Here is a 21651-nt window from a genome sequence, read left to right as displayed (position 1 = left end):
AACACCACAGAACTGCGTCGAAACAAGCGTCGTACCAAATGATGTCACAGCAGAGCGCAAGCCCCTGTCTGCCGCTTGGACAAGACGTGAAGGTGCTGCCCGCCAAAGCTGCGATCCGGGCCCCGCAGACCTCGCGATGTGGAGGGAGATTTGTCTGAAATGTGCTCACCATCGAGACGCGTACATGTGAAATTGCTTACCGACGACTCGAATGGACTTTGACAACAGCGAATTGTTTTTGAGGCTTGTGTCGAGATCTTGGTTGATCAATACAACGTACACTCTCATCCTGGCCCAAACCCTGCTCGAGGCGACTGCAGATACAGCTCAAGATGGCGGACGCATACACATCGCACTTCGGCATCAACAACATTCCCTATGGCATTGCAAGCTCGGCCAAGAGACCACAACCGCAAGCCGCGACTAGAATCGGCGACGACGTCATCTTCCTCACTGAGCTCGCGAGCCACGAGTCTTTCAAATCAATCGGCGCAGACCTACCAACTCTCTTCTCCCAGCCAATACTCAATGCATTCGCTGCACAACTCCAAGAAGTGCAAAGTCACGTCCGCACCGCCATTCAAAATGCGTACAAGAACAAGATCCACACCTCTTCGTCAGAGAACATCAGAGACGTGACTCTCCACTTGCCCGTCGCAATCGGCGACTTCACCGACTACTCCGCCAGCGCAAACCACGTCCTCAATGCCGGTGAAGCAATAACGGGCGTCCGATCTTTCCCACCCGCATTCCACAAGTACCCCGTCGGCTACGCGGGGCGGTGCTCCACGATCGCCATCAGCGGGACGCCCATCACACGCCCGCTCGGTCAATACATCGAAGACCACGCCGCGACAGAGAAGAACATCATCTTCGGCGCCAGTCGGGCTCTAGACTACGAACTGGAAATCGGCGCGATCGTAGGCCGCCCCGTGGAGGCTGGCACTTACCTGAACGCACAGGATGCGGACCAACACATCTTCGGCTTGCTGCTTGTCAACGACTGGAGTGCGCGCGATATCCAGGGGCTGGAGATGAACCCCCTGGGCCCGTTCAACGGGAAGAACTTCGGCACCAGCGTGTCGCCGTGGATCGTCACGCTCGAAGCCTTGAGCACGCATCAAGTCCCGGCTCCGGAGCGCATGGGACCCGTTGCGCCGTTTCTGCACGATACGGCGGCCGTCAACTACGACATCCAGCTCACCGGGTCAATCACGCGGGGTGGGACAGCGACGCAGACGTGTCGCGTCGGGTTTGACACGATGTATTGGACGTTCAGACACATGCTTGCCCACCACACCATCGGCGGGTGTGGACTGCGGACCGGCGATCTCATCGCTAGCGGCACGGTCAGTGGAGAGGAGGGGCATCAGCATGGATGCTTGCTTGAGTTGACGACGAACGGGAGGAAGGCCAGTAAGCTGAACGATGGGAGTGAGCTCAGGTATCTTGCGGATGGCGATGAGGTGACGTATGAAGCTGTCGTTGGAAACGGGAGTATGGGTGTTGGGTTTGGGGCGTGTGTTGGTGTTGTGAAGCCTGCGAGGAAGAATAGATAGTCGAGTCGGGTTTCAAATCGAAAAGGTTGAGGGCGTCAGCGTGTCCAACTGCACGTACAGCCATTGTATCAGCTATTTACTCTTACTTCCTGCAACACACAGCCGTGTCCTGTAGCCGTATGTCTGTACTACGACTAGTTGGACAGGCTGGTTGAAATACAGCTCTGGTTTGTAATACGCGTTCCTCCAGCGGCTCGATGTGATCTAATAACTGCAGTCCATCGAATCTTCCGAAAAAGACGAGAACCGACGTATGGTAGTTATAGTAGCGAAAACAAACGCCAGATGCACTCAAACATTCAAGCCTTCTGAGCCCACCGTCCAACCGTAAACTGACTGTTGCACATGTTGACCAACTCCCAATCCTCAGCCCCAAGCACACACTCCTCTCCACGCCTCGGACTCGCGTCCACCACGCCAGCAACGAAGCACGCAGCCATAAAGTGATCATCTGTCGCATGCGCATCTCTGTACATTGGGTGCTTCATCAGCCTCGTCACCCCCCTCGTGACAGCTCCCTTCGGCGCGCCCTTCCTGCAGCTCCTAACAAACACATCTTCCACGCTCTGCCGAAACTCGAGCATCGCTGCCTCGGGCGGATACGGCTGGGCCAGGTTGTCCGAGTATTTAAGCATCTGGCCCCAGTGATTGCGGTACAGATTGTGCACCGCGCCGCCGGTGCCGATAATGAGGTACCCTTCTTCGCGGAACGGCGCGACGATGCTACCCACACGCGCATGCAGGTGCGGATCGAAGCGCCCGTTCATGCTGATGATTGTTGTCGGCGGACACTTGGAGGGAAACATCCGGATCAGGATGAGATACGTGTCGTGGATCCAATCGAACTTGTCGTTTGGGCGCGCATCGATGCCCTTGTCTCGGAGCGCTGCGATGCATTTCTTGCCCGTGGGCAGGTCGGGGACCAGCTTGTAGTCGACGTATTTGCTGGGGTGCACGTAGGCGACCGGGGATTTATTGGGTTGGGGGTTCGTTGCTACATCAATACGGTTCACGCCCCGTGCGTCCCAATGGGCGCCCATCATGATGATGCCTTTGATGCCGTGGCGGAGTGCTTCGTCGCCACAGGCTTTCCAATAGTCTGCTGAGCGCGTTTCTTCGCCCAGCATCATGGTTGAACCATGGGAGAAGAAGTGGACTGGCGGGACCGTCATGGTCACAGCTTTGTGCCGTCTGGGAACTCTCAATATCCTTTGAGAATGATATAGGATGGCGAATCCTGGATGCTGTTGAGATAGGCGCAGTTTGCGTGGATCAAGTCAACGCTGGAATAGGCAATGCTGTGTTCTGACGCAAATGCCGGAATTCCCGTATTTGGTCGTCGAGATACGAACAGATACAGGCCAAGTGAGCCCACAGGCTCGGTGTTCGGGCACATTTTCAGCAGAAAGCTGAGTGATGGACGAAGGCTCGAGTCTCGTAATGTGGGGGAGCCACGGAGGCCTCGGTCTCATTTCGTTGCCGCACGGTGCCGGTGCCGCGCATGCTTTGGCTCTAACACTCCCCACAACCCAGCCTTCCCCAGATTCTCCTCCACCTGGCTCTCCCGAAGCCATTGTCGTTCGATGCACTTGCAATGCAGGCGAATACGACACCATCACAGGGACAATTGACTGTCGCTATACCCGATTCGGAGCCTCAGAGGCTTTTCCAGTGCAGCACGTGCAAGAGGTCGTTCACCAGAGCAGATCATCTCACGCGACACGTCCGAGCGCGTACGTATCTTCGTGCATCTCACAATTATTACCGAATGAGAATGTTTGCATGTTCTGTGGTGGCGTGAAGCCCGTATTGTTATTATCTGTTTAGCAAGGCTTCTCCAATTGTGAAGCGCCTCGTCAGCAACATCGCACAGTCTCTACATACACAATCTCCTTTCGCTCACTTATCGCTGACCCTTGTTCTTAGATACGCGACAGAAACCATACGTCTGTCCTGTTTGCTCAAAGGGTTTTGCTAGGATGTGCGTGGTTCCCCTCATCAGCGTCCATTATCCGAAAGATCTTGCCATATTGACTCTCGTACAGAGACCTACTCAAGAGGCATGTAACGAACCACAACTCCGATACTGCTGCCAAGCGCCAAAAGCGAGAGATCGCCCGTGACACGCGAGTCATACAAGCGTGCGAGGCTTGCTCTCAAAGCCATCTTCGCTGCGAAGACGAGAAGCCATGCAGTCGTTGTAGGAAGAAGGACATACCTTGCAAGGTACCAGATGCCTTCTTAGCCGAATCCAGCGAGATCAACGAGCTTGATGCTGTGCATGCCGCGCAGGATCTGCTTGACTTGTCGAATGGATACGACTATGCACCATCGATGCCGGAAAGCAGTCAAAACCCAGCGCCACAACTAAGTGATGGCGACAAAGTAAACGCGAACTTCCTCCACGCGTCGGTACCGATCGCTCCGATGACACCTTCGAGTATGTCGCACTCGACTGGACATGAACGATCAATGCGTGCCTTCAACAATACCAAGCAGGGCCCAGGCACATTAGCCATGGACCAGCTCTACACCGGTACGGACAGTCCATCGTTGGCATTCTTCGACAACACAATATCTAACTTTGATGACACTCCGAGCATTGATCCTTTCCTGCCAGACTACTTTCGCAATATGCCACCCTTTGAGTCCTTCCTTCCTGGCCATGCTGCACCACGAGGTATCATGGATCTCAATTTCGACATGGATGTCGGCCTTACGGATCTTGATCTCGGATTACTTGACCAATATAATTTTCAAGTGCCATTCACTGCTGAAACACCTTCGACAGATACTCAAGGGCTTGAGCAGCAGCCTCTGGATAGCGACAGTGTGCCAGTCCGCGCCGAAGCTTTCAAGCAAAGCATTTGGCGTTACATGCCACGTCGAGACAAGGACCACAGCGCAATGGAGCAATCGAACCTCGCATTTCCAGATTCTGACAAAGACGACAATCGCCGAGCGCATCTTCCGCAACATCGTGCACTCAACGAAAGGTTAGGTCGTGTGAGCCGTGACAGAGTCATGGCCCTGGTCCTAGGCACATGCAGCCCCGAGAACGTCAAACGTATAGCGTCTGCGTTCCCGAGCGTGGAGCTGTTGGACGGTCTCATACAATTCTTTCTGACATCACCTGCCCTCGACGTGCAGTCCTGGTTCCATCTCCCAACCCTGTCCTTGGCCAAATTGAGCCCAGAGCTGCTTGCTTGCATTATCTCAGCAGGAGCTGCCTCGACACCAGACGTGCCACTCCGAAAGCTGGGATTCGCTCTGCATGAAGCTGCTCGCATGGGTCAGGCAAAGTCTTTTGAAGAAGACAACTCTGCAATCAGAGACCTTCAGCATGTAAGGACGTTTCTCCTGCAATTAATCGTTGGTATGTGGAGCGGTGTAAGTCGCAAAATGGAGATCGCTGAGAGCTTTCTCCAACCACTTGTAACCATGATTCGGCGGGGAGGCAGGCTGCGACGGTCGACATGGAAGGAAATAGCTCTTTCTGCGGAAGAAGAGGGGGCGGCTCTGGAAGCGAAGTGGCAAGAGTGGGTGCATCAAGAGTCATACCTTCGCCTCATCTATCGCGTCTTTGAGCTTGACAGACAGTCATCGATGGCGCTGCTCAAACCGCCGTTGATGGCATATTCGGAGATGCATCTTCCCTTGCCCAGCTCGAACCGTAAGTGCCCTCCACGATCCTCCGCTCACGCCTACCAGATGCTCCTGGCTGACACTTGATAGATCTCTGGTTGGCGAAGTCGGCAAGTGTCTGGAAGGCCGCTTACCTGGAGAGCACTTGGAACCCTGGTAAGCGTCCATCGGCTATCGACTGCCTCCTCGATCTCGACCACCTGGCCCAACATGATAATGCTAGCACCACCTACCTGCACATGGTGTGGGGCTTGGTCTGGGAGTTCCGGCAGATGAGCTCCCTTGGGGCGCGATCACCCGCTAAGGGACACAACAGTCTAATCCTGTCGTCCCGCTACCAGGAACTTACGAAGCAGATCGACGACTTCCACGTTAGCAGCCCACCAATGACCAAAACTGTGGAGATCACCATGCAACTTATGCTAATACATCTCAACGCTCCTTTGGACGATATCCAGCTCTTTGCTGGAATAGAGGGTCAGGAAGAGGCGCGATCCGTCTATCCTTCCTTGCGCGACTGGACCAAGACTGTTCAAGCCCGTCAGGCTCTTTGGCATGCTGGCCAGATACTTCGTGCTGCTGAGGCCCTTCCGAAGGGACTGTTGTGCAACTACAATGCGATCGCCATCTATCACGCAGGGCTCATACTGTGGCTCTACGGATTCTTGAAGCGATCTGCTGCAGAAAAGTCTCCACCTGGTGAAGGCGTCCACGCAATAGTGGTGCTCAATAGCGACGACAATCTCAGCGCACGAAGGTTCATTACACTGGATCGAGGGTTGCCGTCAATTTGGACGGCGAGATCGAAGGACGCAATCCAACTAAGCAATGTGAGTGAGGTCATGGATGGCCTAGTCCAGCTCCTACAGGCACCTTATGAGTCTGTTGAAGGGTCATGCCCGCCACTCGTAGGCAACCTGGTACAACTGCTGGAGGGATTACGACCGGGACTCCGATGATTCCCTGTGCTGCTCGGCTACAGATATGGACACCGTAGGTACGCTCGAGTCGCAAATAGGTATCCACTTCCGCGCGTACAACAACTAGCCCCAGATTCACGTTCCAGAGTTTCGGGTCTCTCGTACGAATCAGATGCAGCGCTTGGCCACTATTGGTCGTCTTTTCATAGCGGCAGATGTTTTCGGATTGAGCCCGCCTATCTTCCTTGTCTTGGTCTTCGGCCGACAGCGGACAGTGTCCCCCACATCGGACAACCCCAATCATCCCCACGAAACAGCCCTCTAAGCTGGGGTAGATTGAGTCCATGCACGCTTCATCTCAACCAATGAAATGAGCCCGAGACGGATGCTTATTCGCTGCAATGCGACCGAACACGGTCTGCCACCTGGAAGACGCCAACGCAGATTCATGTACCTATATAATCTGGATGGCACATTGACACCGCACAACGTCCGTCTCGCCAGTTTTCGAAAGTCGCGACAATAGCAGCGATCCCAAAGGACTTTCATCGTCGCACGAAATGTCGTCTTTCAGTGCGGCATTCGCCTTGTCTAAGGATGAGGTGAGGGATGCTACACCACCTGGCACAACAACTCTTGTCGGTGAGTAGTTTCATCCCTTGTCATCACGCATCTCACTGACGCTTCTCAGAACATCTCGAATGGACCGCATCACAGCAAAACCACGATGAGATCCGTCTTGTTCCGCAGCCGTCTGCAGACCCTGCGGATCCCCTGAACCTGCCCATGTGGCGGAAGATGGCCATGCTATTCTGCATGTCTCTACACCCTTTTGTAGTCAACGTGACGAGTTCCTCGCTCTCCAGCGCGCTGCCAATCTACGCCGCTTCGCCAATCTTCGGCCTGCCACCCAAACCGTTCTCGCACCTCACCTATCTCGTCGCCGTCAACATCTTAATGATGGGTTTCTCCAATCTATGGTGGGTGCCTTTGGCGAACACGTTCGGACGCCGACCTGTTGTCCTTGGCAGTCTTTTGCTCCTTGTACTTTCGAGCATGTGGGCAGGCTTGACCACAAACTTCAACAGCCTCCTGGTAGCGCGTTTGGTCATGGGTATTGGAGGAGGACCTGCAGACGCCGTCTCTCCTGATGTGGTCGGAGAGATTTTCTTTGTGCATCAGCGCGGACGTGCGATGGTGAGTGCATCGAAAAGAGATTGCTGGAGATCACAATGCTGACATCACTCAGGCCATTTACACCGTTTTCTTGTCGCTTGGCTCACTCGTGGGCGGTATTGCTGGCGGCTACATCGTTGCATCCATGGGCCTCGTCTGGATCCACTGGATGAATGTGCTTCTGTCCTCCATTACCTTCGTTCTCTGCCTCGTCTTCCAAGCCGAGACGCTTTTCGACCGACCGCAGTACCTCCACGACCTCGAAGCCGATGACGGAAAGGACCACATTGAGAAGAAGGAACACTTTTCGGCCGCCCAGCCGCCCCCTTCCTCATACCCTTCCTACTCGTACATCAAGTCTCTCAGACTCATCACTTACCGTCCCGGTATCGGCCACAAATTCATCGCTCCATACAAGGCAATGCGCCTCCCCGGCGTCTGGCTCATCTCAGCCTGGTACGCCGGCCTCGTCGGTCTGGTCGTGACGATCAGCACGATTGGTCCCCAGCTCGTGGCCGCACCTCCGTACCTGTGGGGCAAGGACGTCGGCCTCATCAACATCGGTGGCATCATCGGCGCGCTGCTGGGCTGCATCTACACGTACTTCATCGCCGACTGGACGACGAAGCGCAACGCAGCGAAGGACGCCCACGGCTACGCCGAGCCCGAAGCCCGTCTTGTCACCGCTCTGCCCGCGCTCTTCATTGCTACAGCCGGTTCCCTGGTCTTCGGCTTTGTCGCGCAGAACCCCAGCCCGACTGGCTGGGTCGGTCTGCAGTTCGGACTCGGCATGGTGTCCTTCGGGCTCATGCAGGCCCCATCCGTGGGCTTCAACTACCTGATCGAGTCGTACACCAGCATTGCGGGAGACTGTTTTGTAGCCGTCACGAGCTCCAGGGCTATTGTGTCGTTCGCCTGGACCTTCTTCGTGGGCGATTGGGTGCAGCACAGAGGTGCAGCGGAGCCATTTGGCATTTTCGGCATGCTGATGGGATTCTTTGCGCTGATGACGATCCCAATTTTGATCTGGGGAAAGAGACTGAGGATCTGGACGGCCAAGTGGGTCCCTGAGGGTACGGCACAGTAAGCGTGCTACCTCCGGGATGATGCCCTGTCCGTGTGGACTGCTAGAACGCGTTATAGATTCGCTGCTTAATGGAAGCTCTGAACTCATCAAGCCCCGCTCCAATCTGTGCTTTCCCTGCGATGCGAACAAGCTACCATCAATCGTTGATGCATAGAGTCTTCCGCCGCTCCACTTCACAGTGACTGAGATTTGGGACGCGTGTGGCCTGTCGAGCGTTTCGGCAAGATTCCTTGCATCGTGCGGACCGCATTCGATGTAGAGGTCAACAAGACATCAAAACAATATGGTCGACACAAGGAGTCAATTCAATTCGCCGCACTACACATGCACTATTCCACTCTCTGTACCGCACTGACATCGCTCACTCCCGTCCCCTCTACAATCCTCGCCTCAACAACCTCGTACACCGGTACCTCCTGTAATCGCGCAATAACATGGTGCAGCGTAGGCAGCGCCTTCCAGTCCAACGCATCGAACAAGATGTGCGCGTCCTTTGCGTTGAGCGTCTTCGCCACCTTCCTCTCGACGGTCTTTGCGTCTAGATCGTTGGGCAGGAACGCAGTGTACGATACGTCCGCCTGGCCGCGCTCTTTGCTGCCAATGCTGCCTGTGGCGGGGATATGCTTGTGGAAGAACAGACCTTCTTCGGCTGGCGCTGGGGCTTGCGCGGGCGCGGGCGTGGCACCGGCGGCGCCGTTGTCGAGAGGCTCAGAGGGGTCGGAAAGAGTCAGGCTGGCGAACCTAGAACCCATCCAGCTGGCGCTCAGCGACCAATTGTTGGCTTCGTCGTGCTCTATGGTGAGGTCGGCGAACAGCTTTGGGAAGCCGAGCTCTTCCCGCCCGCTGAGAATGGGGTCTGCGAGGTTCTCGAAGAGGATGGGGAGATAGGTGCCTGTTGTTGTTTCGCCGTTGTCTTTGGTATACTGCACGCCGTGGATGTAGAGGCCGAAGTGCGAATAGCCTCGTCCGCCTAGCCACTCGAGGTTGTCGAGCTGTGTTGCCGAGAAGCTGGCATAGACGACTGTGTCTTGTGATGCAAACTTGAGCTTCTCGGTAGGGAACAGATTTTGCAACACTGTTCTGCTCGACTTGAACTTGACGCTTGCTGTCCTGAAGGTAGCTTTGCTTCCATCGCGTGGGCGACCATTGAAGTCCTGTCGTGGACCAGGCATGGGGCCGAAGGAAGTCGGCATCCTCCAGAACAGTCCGTTATTGTTCTCCCACTCATGCTTCCGCAGCACCTGGCTCGAGTAGTCCCACTCGTCATGGCCAAAGTTGTAGGCGGTGAAGCGGGACGAATCCAGCGGTGGACCGGAGCCCAGGTCCATGCCAGCGATGCGCGAGATTTCTTGAATGTGTGAAGCACGCTCAAAGCGGCACTTCTGGTATAGCCTCAGACGCTCGGGGATAGCGCTGAGTGGCGTACCCTTCTGCAACATGACTGCGAGCGATGCTGCATCTTCGATGGCCTGAGCAGCACCCTGTCCTTGGTCTGATACAGTGGTTAGTCGCGCCCAATGCTGAGTACATGTTGATAACACTCACGAGGCGTGAAGGGATGCGCAGCATCGCCGATGAGCACCAACTTCTCGTGCGTCCAGGTAGGCATCTGCTCCATGTCAAGCAACTCCCACACCTTCAGCGTCTCTTCGTCCGCCATGCTGAGCAACTTGAGCACAGCCGGCTCGAAGTCCTTGAAGACCTCCAGCATCTTGTCGATATTTCCCTGACTCTGCCAGTCGCTGCTTCCCGGCTCGTCCTGGTCGACCTGAGACTCGGCTGTGGGGTGGATGTTGACAAAGTTCAAGAGCGTGTTGTCTGACGTCGGATACACAACCACACGGCGATCGCGACCGAAGATCATAATAAGGTGACCCTCGTGCTCGGCGAACTTCTTCGTCTCTGGGTCGTTCAGCGCTCTCGCCCTTGGGATGAGGAAACGGAAAGCGCTCTTTCCGCTTCCAAAAGTCTTAATGTTCTCAGCACCAGGGATTTTGGGCCGCGTCTTCGAGTGCACACCATCAGCGCCGACGACGACATCGCCCTGCACCACCTCGCCATTTTCTAGCGTGACAGTACCATCCGCGGTGTTGACGTTTACGACTCTCGAGCGAGTCTTCAGGATTGCAGGCTTTCCAGGGCCGTCTTCGGTAGTCGCCAGCCTTTTGAGCTCCGAATGCAAGCCCACACGGTGAGCAAGCTGCCAGGGGTGTTGCCAGCGGTGAGCTTCACGCCAGAGCGGTACGCTGAAGAGTTCCTTGCCGTTGGGCATCATCTGGGTCAATTTCTTACACTCGACTGCACCGAGCTTCTCCGGGAAGAGCCCAATGCGACGCAAAAGTCCATTGGCATTGGGTGCGAGATGCACGGCTGCACCAAGCTCGTTGGCGAACCGCGACTGCTCGAGTAAAGTGACAGTGTGTCCTTGCTGGCGCAGGAAGATGGCAGCAGAGAGACCGCCAATACCAGCGCCGACGATAGTGATATTCAGTGGTCTTGTCTCGCCGTGCGATGTGCCGCTGACGCTGTTTGTTGGGCTCTGTGTGAAGTCCATGGTGGATGATGTGTCGAAGACGTTGTCGAGGACGTAAGAAAGAAAGGTCTTGGTGGCAGACAAAGAACACGCAACCCAGATCGACCGTCCGATATTGCCTTTTCCCGCTTCATTTGATCGGTGACCGTCAGATCGCGGTCAAGTGTCATCACGACGCGGAATGTGGAGGACATGCGTCGTGGGCCAAGCCGAACGCTGGGGTGCGCGCCGCCGGTGTCCGTAATTGCCACCCGCCGCATTGCACGGGCATTTGCATCTCAGACGAACGGTTGCGCGATACGATGGATGGCATGTGTGCTATACTGCGTCGTCGGTGGAGGAGTTGAGGGGAAGAAAGACAGCACGGGAACAAGTGCGGTATGATTGGCTCAAAAGGCATACATAGCAAACCAGACAAGCATCCACCACCATCGCACCAGAAATCCAACCTGCAAAAGCACCACCACACCCCGCAACCCTCTCGCACCCACCCGCCTCACCACTCCCCACCAAGCTTATACCCAACATCCCAGACCCTGCCAGCCGTCGCATGCCAAACCTTCGAAGCCGTCTATCACCCGTCAGCCAAATGCCCCGACACTTCAATATGCACCCCATCGTCCTCTCCCTCTCCCTTCTCACCGAGACAAACTTACTGACAACACCCAAACCCCCGTAAACATCGTCCCGATAAACGCTCTTTCAACCCCGTTCTGATACACACGGCGCTCGCTCTGATCAAGCCGCGTGTTTACCGGGCGGAACGCGGGAACGCGGCGATGTTGAGTGGGCCAGTCCGCGGGGGCGTGTGTGTGCGGCGCGGGCGCGGGGTGGTTGTTCAGACTCTGATCGAAGGCGTCTTCATCGACAGAGGACTCGGATGAGTGTGTGAGTTGGTAGTCTGCGAGGACGGTGGCGGAGGCGTAAGTGAGCGGGTTGGAGGTCGTGGTTACGGACATGGCGGGAGTCTGGGATGCTGGTGGTGCTGATGGTGGTGGTGCTGATGGTGGTGGGGGCAGATCTGCTTGAATTGTTGGATGGCGAGGGAATAGCACCCAGGCTATGCGACTGTGCAGTTGCTACGCGTGATCGCAGTCGGCGCCTATGGGTGGTGGAGATGGGTGTGCCTTGTCCCGAAGTGGAGGGCCCCGTCCCGAGGCGGCGTTGCCAGTCGGAGAGGCGTTACGTATGAACGATGTATTTTGAGCATGACATTAGTAGCACATAATTCTCTTCAATTACTCTTCTTTCGAGATGTTTTGTTTCTTCGGTGACTTCGTCGCGTCGTGAACATGTCGTCAGCAATAGCAGAGCTACACGCAACCGCCCTCACAGCGCGCTGCCACAACGCTTTCTTCCGGCAGAAACAGCTCAAGGCACTGCACGACGCATTGCGGCGCGACAGCAGCACCATCCGAGACGCTATACGATCAGACACCCGCGTGTCAGAGCAGGAAGCAACAGTCGAGATCGCGCTGTCTTTGGACCTCGTGAGGGCGCACTACGCGGTGATAGATCCAGCGAGAGAGCTGGAGGACGAGTACCGAGTCTCAAACGGCAGGGATGCGCAGAATCAGACGCAGCCATGGGGCGTTGTTTACATCGAGTCGCAGCGTCACACGCCGTTGTTCTCGATTGTCGCGGCGCTGAGTGCGGCGATGGCTGCTGGGAACTGCGTTGCGCTGAAGGTAAGCTCTTGACCCTCGACTTTGCACACCGAAGACCTGACGCTGATATGAGATAGCTCGACAACAATCTCCGCGCCCTTCCTTCGCTGCTCCGAACCCTCCTCGCGCAGGCCCTCGAATCGGATACTTTCGCCCTCGTCTTATCGGCGCCGTCACAAGACGCCCTGGCGACTTGCTTCCAAGTACTCCAAGAGACCCACGTCCAGCATCCCACGTCCACACAGCTCGCCTCGCCACAAAGCAAGGTCATTGCCATCGTCGATCGCACGGCTGATATTGTCGCTGCAGCCGAGCATCTGGTCACCGCGCGCTTTGCATTTGGCGGAAGCTCGCCGTACGCGCCTGACCTCGTCTTCGTCAATGAGTATGTGAAGAAGGAGTTCTTGGAGCACGCCCTGAGGTTCGCGATTCCGTATCTCGCCTCAGACGACATCGTATCAAACGGCTCGCCGAAATCACCGACACTGGGCGAACATAGGCTGGGTTCAAAAACGACCACAGAGGCTCTCAAGTCGCTAGAGACCAGCACTTCATGGCGAACAAGCGTAGTGACACAAGGCTCAATGGGCGCCATAGTCGACCTGAGCAATCTTTCCTTCCTCCCGGCGAGATCAAACTCCCCCGTCTTCGCCGTCTCGGCAATCACCTCGCTCGAACACGCCATCAGCCTGATTGACGAGGACAGCGAATCCGCATCCGGCCTGCTCGCGGGCTACTACTTTGGCACACCATCAGCCGGGAAGTACCTCAGCCAGTTCGTAAGAGCAGATGCTTCGTTCGTGAACCACGTGCCCTACCGCCTGCTTCTGGGCCCCGCGGGTCCCGCATACCGCTCCATCGACATCGATGCGCGGTACGCAAAAGCGCACTTCACCCGGCCGTCGCCCGCGTTCATAACAGCGGCGCGCTCACACGCTGCGCTAGCGAAGGTACTCTGTGGAAAGGACGCGCGGAAAGCTGCAGCCGAGGCGCTGAGCAAGACTGCGCAGGAGATCAACGAGAAGAAGCGAGTGGAGTGGATCGCGATCGGGTACTTTGAGCAGGGTATCCTGATTGGGCTGGGCTTGTTCGGCATTCCTCTGTTGACATGCATTGGCACAGGGCTGTTCTTTGGTGCACGTGCTGGGTTGAGGCGGTTCTCCTTCATGTGAAATATCTCCTGGGTTTCCTATTAACATTTGTTTCGCATCTGGCGTTTGTAGCGTAAGCCCAGCAAAAACGGATTAAGCAAGTATGAGAGATGGACATGATGTGTGGTGAATCTGTTGTCGGTATTCGACATTGACGTGTCCAAGTGATGGCTATGCAAAACCGTGTATAGGATATCCAGAATGGGCAGTCAATGCTGCTCTCCGCCATGCTATCGTGATGTCATCCGTCAATCCAGATGATTGCAATATGTACCGCTAAATAAGAAGAAGAAGTCTGAGGCGCTAAGTGGCGTGTAAATCGAAATGCTTCCCGATCAGCGGAACGACGAGGGTGGGTTGGGGTCGATCGGTGTGGGCTCTGTAGTCACCACTCGAATGCTCGGTATTCTCTCGAGAGTTGGTAGGCGCGGCAGCTGGGGCGCCCTTCGTTCGACGGGGCTTGTGTAGTCTGGCGGGTCTTCGTACGCAGGCGCCTCTTCAGCAGCGGCCTCTGGGCTTGGTGTTGCGCCTCCGTTTCTGCTTAGACTTGGGCTCGTGTCCCGAGCACTGGGTACTGTCTGGAGGCCGTTGCTGGCGATGTCGCTGCTCGAATCTGAGCGAGTCTGCACAGCTGGCGGGGACTCGGACTCGTTGGATGCGCGCGAATCAACGGATGTTCGCGGAATCGAAGTGATGGACAGGCCGCGGTGGTGCGTGTCGAGCGTGTTCGTGGACTGGTTGGTGAGACCGCGCGAACGGCCGCTGATGCCTGAGATGGACGCGGCGCTGTCGAGGAGCGGGCGATTGTCGCTGTCGTGTGAGTTGGCGCGCAGGCGGGTGCCGTCGTGTCGCGCCACGCCCAGGTCGCCGTAGGCTACAGAAGAGACTCGCCGGTCGCGGCTGCGGGTCTGGTGCTCGGCGATGAGCATCTGCGAGACAGACAGGTCGGCGGCTTCTTCGGCTCGGCGGCGAATCTCCGCGAGTGCAATCGTGTCGCCTCTTGCGCGGGCGTCGCGCCTGGCTTCTCGCCGTGCCTCGCGCTCTGCTGCTTCTGCTCGCCGTGCCAGGCGAATCTGGTAGAGGGACTCCATCTCCTCGTTGCGCTGCGATTCCTCGTCGTCGGCCGTCTCCGGCAGCTCGACCACGTTGTCCATGCCTGCTCTCTCGCCTTCGCGACCCAGAACCCGCTCGTTCTCTCGCACCGACCGCGAGTAGGCGGGCAGTGTCATGACACTGCGTACCGACGTGTTCCTGTCTACGCCTGCGGTTCCGGCCTGCCGCTCAGCGTTGCTCGCCCCGCTCATCTCACGGTCGCGGGCGCTGTCGCTGGCGCCGGGGCCGCGGTACGCAGTGTCCTGCAGCGTGTTGGAGTATTCATGGCGATTCCTCTTGAAAAGCCGCTTGAACGAAAACAACGACGGCAGCTTGTTGTCCGTCGACTGGTCTGTGTTGCGCAGCGTGGAGAAGGGCCGCCGGTACCGCAGAGTAAGGAGATATGTGGTCACGAGGATTGCGAATACTGCTGCGACAATGAGTGCTATCTGCGCCGTGTGTTAGTAAGACGGACGGTCCAGCAATATGCGCGGCGTGCGCGAGGCGCGTACAATAACGAAGCTCTTGTTCTGCTTGTCCAGCCTGCGCTCGAGGGCACCTGCCCTCGCTTCCAACATGGGTAGCCTCATTGTACACGCGACTGCCCTGCGGTGGGTGACAGGCCGTTGTCAGCTATCAAGCCTGCCCTTGAACCAAATCTGAAAATGAGATCACCGCCTGGAGCAAGTGGAGCTCGCAACGCGGGTCCTTCGGCGTTGAGACGCGCTAGCAGGTGTCAAGTCGATTCCCTGGAAACGTAAACGTCCAAACGGATGCGCTGGACAATAATGCAATTGCGCTCCAGGTTGCGGCGGCGAGCAAAGGCACGTAGACTGTGGAGGTGGGGAGGGGCTATGAGCAGCATCCAGGCGCAGCTCAGCCTAGAACATGCCTTGGCGCAGGCTGTGAGGGCAGGATGCAAGATGCAGGGCTGACAGAGCTGTGGCTGGGGCGGTGCAAGATAGGCCATGGCACCTCGAGCCTCAACGGGACTCGATGTCCGTGAAATCAAACTCCAGCATCTGCTGTGTACAATTTCGCACACGTCTCCCTTCCCTGCGCCTGGGAGCTCTCGATCGCTCACATCAGCAGCATGAAGGCGACGCGCACATGTCATCTCTCAAAACCTGCTGCTATTCTGGGGGCCGGCTTCCGCATGCTAGCGTACAACTTTGATTGGCACCAGGCGCTCGGCGATCACACTGCAGATCATCACCAATCCTCGGGCACAGAATGAGTTGCTGTCTTTGCTGTCTCTGCTGTCTCTGCTGTCTTTGCTGTCTCTGCTGTCTTTGCTGTCTCTGCCGTCTTTGCTGTCTCTGCCGTCTTTGCTGTCTCTGCCGTCTTTGCTGTCTCTGCTGTCTGAATTGCTTAAACGAGTGGGTATATGCTCTAAACATCGCTCGCTGGCTAAATCGCATTACACACGCTCTGATGCTTACCACTTACTGTCCAGCTTTTTCAGAAACCGGCCAACGCCCTTCTCGACCTTTACGACTCTCTTGCCCATGTTCGAGTTAGGTGTCGCTGCCGTGCTGTTGTCGTCAACAACAGCCTCCTGTTCAGTTGGACGGTAGAACTGCTTGTGCATATCGGCTGGGTCTGTCCCAGGCGTCTGCTGTGCAGTGCTGCCGTACTGGTGCTGCGCATAACCTAGGTAATGCTGTGGCTGGGTTGGAGCAGGTGAGGGCAGACCAGGAGACTGAGGCCCAGCAGTGTAGCCGGCGTACTGTTGAACCGGGACAGACGACTGCCGCTGCACGCCTGGATGCTGTGGAGCACTCTGACCATAGGGTTCTGCAGGAGGCGCAGACTGAGGCGGGCCTGCAAACGAAGGGGGGCTCTGAGGTGGACCTGCGAACGACGGTGGGCTTTGGGGCGGCGGAGGCATTGAACCCGCTGTGTTGGTTCGTTGCACGCTTGGTGGACCACTGAAGCCTTGACCAGGTGCTGGAGGACCAGGCATGTATGATCCAGAGGTCTGTTGAGGGGCGAACGAGGTCTGCAAGGGATTGCTGTACTGCTGAGGTTGCGAGTCATGTATGGCTGCTCCAGTCAGACCAGTCCCTTCTGCCGCATCTAGAGGCGGCGGGGTCTTCTCGCGATGGGCGATGGGCTCCGGTGCAGCTGGTGCAGCAGGATTGTAGGCAGCCATAGGCGTGTAGCCTTGGTTTCCTACCGAGGGGGTTGCAGTGGAGGTAGGAGCGGCTGGAGGAGGCCCAGGGAAAGCTGCCTGCGGAGGGCCAGGAAACGCTTGTGTGGAGCTGATGCTGGGAGTGCGGCTCTGGTGCGATATCGCGGCTCTTTCGAGGTTGGCAATGACTGGACTCATCGTGTCGTGCTTGTGTTCGTGAGGTAGTGACGTCGGCGATATAGCGTTTGGATCCGCAATGATCTGAAGCTGATGTGGCTGCACAACCCTTCGTAGCGAATCCAGGAACATGCTTGCATCGTTCTGTGTCCACAGGTACATGTCGACGGTGTGCAGCCTGTACATGTACTTGCCCTGGTTGTTCGGGTCTGGCACTGGAAGGTGCCATTGGGACATGTCTTGCTGAGGTGAAGAAGCTGGGCTTCCATGCTGGCCACCGAACACGTCCAGTGTTAGGGTGAACAAGCATGGGTGCTTGTAGCTCTGCTCGACCTTGACCGATTCCAACTCTATTGGACACCCTAGGTTAGCCCAAGCCTTCAACACAGCCCACTTCTAATGGAGACTCACGACCAGCGACCGCATCTTGAGACGGAGTCCCAGCATTGTTCGCAATCTCTATGCGCCCGCTCTGGCGCATGGGGTTGTGATACAGGTAGACATAGGAGCTCTTGTCAAAGCGGTGGTGCGGGGGTTGGTATGTAGGCGGGGAGAAGTAGTAGTGGACGTCTGCAAAGCTGCGCGGACATTAGCTTTGCGTCAAAGGCCTGTGTAATGTGACAGCATACAGCGTCGTCAAGGACACCTCTCCTTGCTGAGGAGGCATGGTGCTGGTGTGTGAGGTCCGATCACGTCTAACAATGCCAGTATCACGCTTTCACGGGGCTGCGAAGGACAACACAAAGAGAATCAGCACGCAAGAGTCACGACAGGAGATCCAGGAATATATAGAAGCGTCTGAGCAGAGGCACGCTAGGGCACTGGAGCCGTTGTGAGGACGAGTGTGGTACCTATTGGTCCTCGAAGCGCCCGCATCCTTAGAGCCATGGCAAGCGCGAGCGCTGGAGTCGAGGGCAAGTTGGGTGGGTTGGTTGGTGGGTTGGCCGCGAGAGCTTGGGCCAGCCATGTGGCTCCTCCGGCGGCGATGGGTGCAACTTCGAAAAGTCTACCGCCAGCAGCCCTCGCCGGCCGCACGCGCAATTGCAGCACCACGCACGCCCTGCATCGCCACCAACCCGTGCACTCGAACGCGCGACCGCCGCTTGACACTCGCAGCCCTCGGCGCATCTCCCCCGATCTCGCCGCAGCCCCTCGAGGGCACACACCGCACCAACACTGCCAACATGTCTCTCGTCAACCTGGCACACGTGTGCTCGCATCTGCAAAACGCCTCCAAAGCCCGCCTCGGCCTCACATCGATCCCCGTCTCGAAGATGCACGTGAACCTCGTTCTCGGGCTGCAGCGCGAGGGCTTCCTCTCCTCGGTGACGCTCGGCGGCGTCTCGCCGCCCAAGCCGTTCCTGCTGCAGACACAGCCCGACCCGGCAGAGCTGGAGAACATGGCGCAGCGCCTCAAAGCGGAGCCCTGGCAAGCGTTCAACGTCGACGGCGGCGAGCACACGGAGGCGGACCTGGGCAAGGAGAAGATTGAGCACGTCAGCGTGCCGCAGAACCCTGCGCGGCGTCGCCTGTGGCTCGGCCTGAAGTATTGGAGCAACGAGCCTGTGCTGAAGAACATGAAGCTGATCTCCAAGCCCACGCGACGGATATGGCTCACATCACAGGACCTGGCCAAGATCACACGGACGCGAGAGTCGAGCTATGTAAAGGGCCTGACACATCCGGGAGAGTGCATGTTCCTCACCACCGACCGGGGAATTCTGGAGGCGCGTGAGTGCGTCGAGAGGCAGCTGGGCGGTATGGCCTTGTGCAGGGTGTGGTAGAGAGGAAGCAAGGTCGAGGACATCTTAACCATTGTATAAACATTTCTGGCGCAGGGAGGGTTGCGCTGGTGCCACCACATGGCTTCGGCGTTGTAAGACAGCTTGTATCAGTACGAAGGTCGGCGGTGGATGTACAAGACCCTGCATGGACGACCATTGGCATCATGCAATTTAGCAATATCGACATGTTCGTAACCGTCTCCGTGTGGCGCACCTCGCCTTGTGTCTGTCCGACTTCAGAGGGACACTTGCATGATTCATATCGACATTTTAACAGAAGGTCGGACATGTTGCTCAAATCATCAAGGTTGCAGAGTACGTCAAAGGCCATGGCGAGAAGAGGTCATGGCGAGAAAATAGATGCAAGAGAATCTCGCACAGACTGGAGAGCGAGGGAGATGGGTACTGCGGGGCCGAGAAGGATTCTCTCCGCGGAGTACCGGTGAAGAGAGTCTTGACAGAAGCTCTCCGCTTCGCACGCCGTTTGGCAGATAGGCACTCGTTGCACTATTCTCTGCGATGTGGCTTTTGGGCTGGTACACTTTGGTTTCCTGGAAAGCAGCTTGGGTTGGGCGTCCAGCGTTCTATACCCATGAAGGCTTATCTGCATCCAACTTTTGAACGATTGACTATATGACGTTGGTACGTATCGGTACGGAAGCACCGATATTGTTCAGCTTCATCGCTGAGAGCATTGGCGACTGAGGGCATTGGCGACTGAGGGCATTGGCGACTGAGGGCATTGGCGACCGAGAGCATTGGCGACCGAGAGCATTGGTAATCGAGAGCATTGGCGGCCGCGAGCATTAGCGACCGCGAGCATTAGCGACCGCGAGCATTGGCGACCGCGAGCATTGGCGACTGCGAGCATTGGCGACTGCGAGCATTGGCGACCGCGAGCATTGGCGACCGAGAGCATTGGCGATCGAGTAAGTCCATATAGTATTCCGACATACGAAGACTGCGATCGACTGTGCTTTTAGCCTTGGTAATGCACCCGCTAAACGATCATCCATCCCGGGTTTACGGTAGCACGCGGACGTCGGCGTGTATAATGCCCGTGGTATATGCTGTGGCCGAGTCACAGGTGCTTTGCAGCCAACAAGACCAGCTCGCTATTGTAACGACTGTCGTGGCAAGCAGACATGACGAAGAGGGTCAGGACCGACCCGCCATGTAAAGCTTATGTTGATACAGGTGCTCCGGGTGATGGGCCATCTGCTGCGCAAACGACGCTGTATGACCTACCAGGACGTGCGTGTTGCCGATTGGCGCGTACAGGGAAATACATCGAAGCTCAGTAATCATGGGGTGTCCTGAGGGTTCGTACGGAGACGCTTGCAAAGATTCGTATCTCGAGGTTGTACGCTGCCCCAGCACTGTGCCATGCCAGGCATATGTGTTCGACCGGGTTCAGTCGTCGCAATCACACCAGGCTGAGTGGTGTCAGTCCTGGTTTGTTGAGCACCTGATAACCACTTGGAACACTTGGAACCCGGGAAATAGGTGAGGTTCCTATACAAGCAGACTTGCAGCTCTTACAGCTTTGGGACATGGACACCGCATCCTTGCCAGCATCACCGCATTGGTCAGAAGCAGGTGCTGGTTAGCTGTGACTGAACGCTGCTCGCGTGCTGTTGCTTGAATCAACGGACGTTCTAGGCGAGGGTCACTTCCTCCAGACGCGAACACTGTGTAGGTTTGCATAGGAATCGTCAATGGCGATTGGCCTGCTGTGGGGTCGAGGCGTGGAGGGGATAGCACTGGTGTGTATGGTTGAAACAGACTGCTTATTCGACTATTGGTTAATTTCCCGAGGACAGTTGGTATTCCCTTAGCCGCAGTTATTGCCGTATCGAGCACACTGCGGTTCGGAGCAGAGTGATCCAGCATGTGCAAGGTAGTTACAGGGCTAAGGGGCAAGCGGTTGGTGAGGGTGGGTGGGGCGATCCGATCAGTGCGGCCGGCGGGAGATTTCTAAACAGGTCTGAGCTGCCCTGAGTAGGCGTATTTCGTGCTCAAAGCTGTTCATGTGAAGCTTAGTGGAGCGTTGCTTTGTTGATGTTCGAAAGTTCATTGAAGATGTTGTGAAACGCAAGATCTCAAGGCTCTTCTGGTGAGGTGCGACGTGAGAGGGCCTGCAGTGCCAGGTACGAGCTAGCCATAATACATATACGTACTAGCCAGCCACACCAATGGCCTGCAGACCTCATGCTTCTGACAGCGGCAGAACAAGAATAAATTCGTGCTTGGAGAGCCAGTTCAGTAGCATCGGCTCTCCTCATGAGGGACTTTTCTGAAAAGGATCAATTTGGAACTTCGAAGGTCCGCCTGTTTGGGAAGTAACGAATCGTTTCGAGGCCATCTCCGAAAGAGCGCAAGGCTGCGGGTCCAAGACATTCATTGGCTGCTACCCGACACGAAAATAGAACGGTTTCAACCTCTTGCGCAAACACCTCATTAGCAACATCGATTTCACGATTCAAGCACCTCCAGAAGAACAACTGCGACCCACAAGTAGTAAGAAACTGTTCCAGTACATCCAGTGCAGTCCTTGGGGACGTCGTTCGCAACGCCACATGTACCCCTGCTGTGAAATTGGAGGCAGGAACACAGGTGAAGGTACCCATGCCAACAGGAAGCCAACCTTGTCCAGCTTTGGAGATAAGCTTGGTTGATCATTGTGAAAGCATGCATGTCATCTCTACAGATGGCTCATGCTGTAG

General features: G+C 56.5%; 10 protein-coding genes across 10 annotated transcripts; 4 read left to right on the top strand and 6 right to left on the bottom strand.

Annotated features, from left to right (window-relative positions):
• Positions 1-332: 332 nt before the first annotated feature.
• On the top strand, positions 333-1559 carry M421DRAFT_50024 (uncharacterized protein; the record flags this gene model as incomplete). The annotated part of the gene is made up of 1 exon (XM_033594791.1): positions 333-1559. One exon carries the CDS (start codon positions 333-335, stop codon positions 1557-1559), a length of 1227 nt encoding a protein of 408 aa, XP_033454107.1.
• Positions 1560-1598: 39 nt separating this feature from the next.
• M421DRAFT_414910 (aromatic ring-opening dioxygenase family protein) lies at positions 1599-2968 on the bottom strand. Its single transcript, XM_033590499.1, has one exon. It carries the CDS (start codon positions 2729-2731, stop codon positions 1859-1861), a length of 873 nt encoding a protein of 290 aa, XP_033454106.1. The 5' UTR covers positions 2732-2968; the 3' UTR covers positions 1599-1858.
• A 1615-nt stretch (positions 2969-4583) lies between these two features.
• On the top strand, positions 4584-8387 carry M421DRAFT_96922 (MFS general substrate transporter; the record flags this gene model as incomplete). Its single annotated transcript, XM_033598440.1, has 5 exons — positions 4584-5232; positions 5295-5961; positions 6451-6455; positions 6816-7321; positions 7374-8387. 5 exons carry the CDS (start codon positions 4584-4586, stop codon positions 8385-8387), a joined length of 2841 nt encoding a protein of 946 aa, XP_033454105.1.
• A 137-nt stretch (positions 8388-8524) lies between these two features.
• M421DRAFT_106636 (FAD binding domain-containing protein) lies at positions 8525-11249 on the bottom strand. Its single transcript, XM_033587130.1, has 2 exons — positions 9933-11249; positions 8525-9879 (listed from the first exon to the last, which is right to left on the bottom strand). The coding sequence occupies exons 1-2, from the start codon at positions 10939-10941 to the stop codon at positions 8717-8719; spliced, it is 2172 nt and encodes a 723-aa protein (XP_033454104.1). The 5' UTR covers positions 10942-11249; the 3' UTR covers positions 8525-8716.
• A 167-nt stretch (positions 11250-11416) lies between these two features.
• M421DRAFT_50172 (uncharacterized protein) lies at positions 11417-11879 on the bottom strand (the record flags this gene model as incomplete). The annotated part of the gene is made up of 2 exons (XM_033594804.1): positions 11417-11491; positions 11577-11879. The coding sequence occupies 2 exons, from the start codon at positions 11877-11879 to the stop codon at positions 11417-11419; spliced, it is 378 nt and encodes a 125-aa protein (XP_033454103.1).
• Positions 11880-12212: 333 nt separating this feature from the next.
• On the top strand, positions 12213-13759 carry M421DRAFT_46 (ALDH-like protein; the record flags this gene model as incomplete). Its single annotated transcript, XM_033594685.1, has 2 exons — positions 12213-12608; positions 12665-13759. 2 exons carry the CDS (start codon positions 12213-12215, stop codon positions 13757-13759), a joined length of 1491 nt encoding a protein of 496 aa, XP_033454102.1.
• Positions 13760-14073: 314 nt separating this feature from the next.
• Positions 14074-15420, bottom strand: M421DRAFT_45 (uncharacterized protein; the record flags this gene model as incomplete). The annotated part of the gene is made up of 2 exons (XM_033594665.1): positions 14074-15279; positions 15343-15420. The coding sequence occupies 2 exons, from the start codon at positions 15418-15420 to the stop codon at positions 14074-14076; spliced, it is 1284 nt and encodes a 427-aa protein (XP_033454101.1).
• Positions 15421-16078: 658 nt separating this feature from the next.
• M421DRAFT_414908 (uncharacterized protein) lies at positions 16079-17924 on the bottom strand. Its single transcript, XM_033590498.1, has 3 exons — positions 17771-17924; positions 17553-17719; positions 16079-17491 (listed from the first exon to the last, which is right to left on the bottom strand). The coding sequence occupies exons 1-3, from the start codon at positions 17806-17808 to the stop codon at positions 16269-16271; spliced, it is 1428 nt and encodes a 475-aa protein (XP_033454100.1). The 5' UTR covers positions 17809-17924; the 3' UTR covers positions 16079-16268.
• Positions 17925-18325: 401 nt separating this feature from the next.
• M421DRAFT_50586 (40S ribosomal protein S8) lies at positions 18326-18925 on the top strand (the record flags this gene model as incomplete). Its single annotated transcript, XM_033594843.1, has 1 exon — positions 18326-18925. The coding sequence occupies one exon, from the start codon at positions 18326-18328 to the stop codon at positions 18923-18925; it is 600 nt and encodes a 199-aa protein (XP_033454099.1).
• Positions 18926-19432: 507 nt separating this feature from the next.
• Positions 19433-19852, bottom strand: M421DRAFT_414907 (uncharacterized protein). The gene has a single exon (XM_033590497.1). It carries the CDS (start codon positions 19842-19844, stop codon positions 19605-19607), a length of 240 nt encoding a protein of 79 aa, XP_033454098.1. The 5' UTR covers positions 19845-19852; the 3' UTR covers positions 19433-19604.
• Between the last annotated feature and the right edge of the window lie 1799 nt (positions 19853-21651).

Source organism: Didymella exigua (assembly GCF_010094145.1).
Source record: "Didymella exigua CBS 183.55 unplaced genomic scaffold M421scaffold_1, whole genome shotgun sequence".
NCBI lineage: Eukaryota > Fungi > Ascomycota > Dothideomycetes > Pleosporales > Didymellaceae > Didymella > Didymella exigua.
Note: the sequence above shows the minus strand (reverse complement) of the source record. Positions and strands in the feature narration are given on the sequence as shown.

Bases quoted from the DNA above. Each gene is read 5' to 3' on its own strand.
- M421DRAFT_414907 (XM_033590497.1), bottom strand. From the start codon at position 19,844: ATGCTCTCGGTCGCCAATGCTCGCGGTCGCCAATGCTCGCAGTCGCCA.
- M421DRAFT_414908 (XM_033590498.1), bottom strand. From the start codon at position 17,808: ATGCCTCCTCAGCAAGGAGAGGTGTCCTTGACGACGCT. The intron at 17,720-17,770 runs GTATGCTGTCAC...ATGTCCGCGCAG, and splicing joins GAGGTGTCCTTGACGACGCT to CTTTGCAGACGTCCACTACT. The intron at 17,492-17,552 runs GTGAGTCTCCAT...GGTGTCCAATAG, and splicing joins TCAAGATGCGGTCGCTGGTC to AGTTGGAATCGGTCAAGGTC.
- M421DRAFT_414910 (XM_033590499.1), bottom strand. From the start codon at position 2,731: ATGACGGTCCCGCCAGTCCACTTCTTCTCCCATGGTTCAACCATGATG.
- M421DRAFT_106636 (XM_033587130.1), bottom strand. From the start codon at position 10,941: ATGGACTTCACACAGAGCCCAACAAACAGCGTCAGCGGCACATCGCAC. The intron at 9,880-9,932 runs GTGAGTGTTATC...CCACTGTATCAG, and splicing joins TGCGCATCCCTTCACGCCTC to ACCAAGGACAGGGTGCTGCT.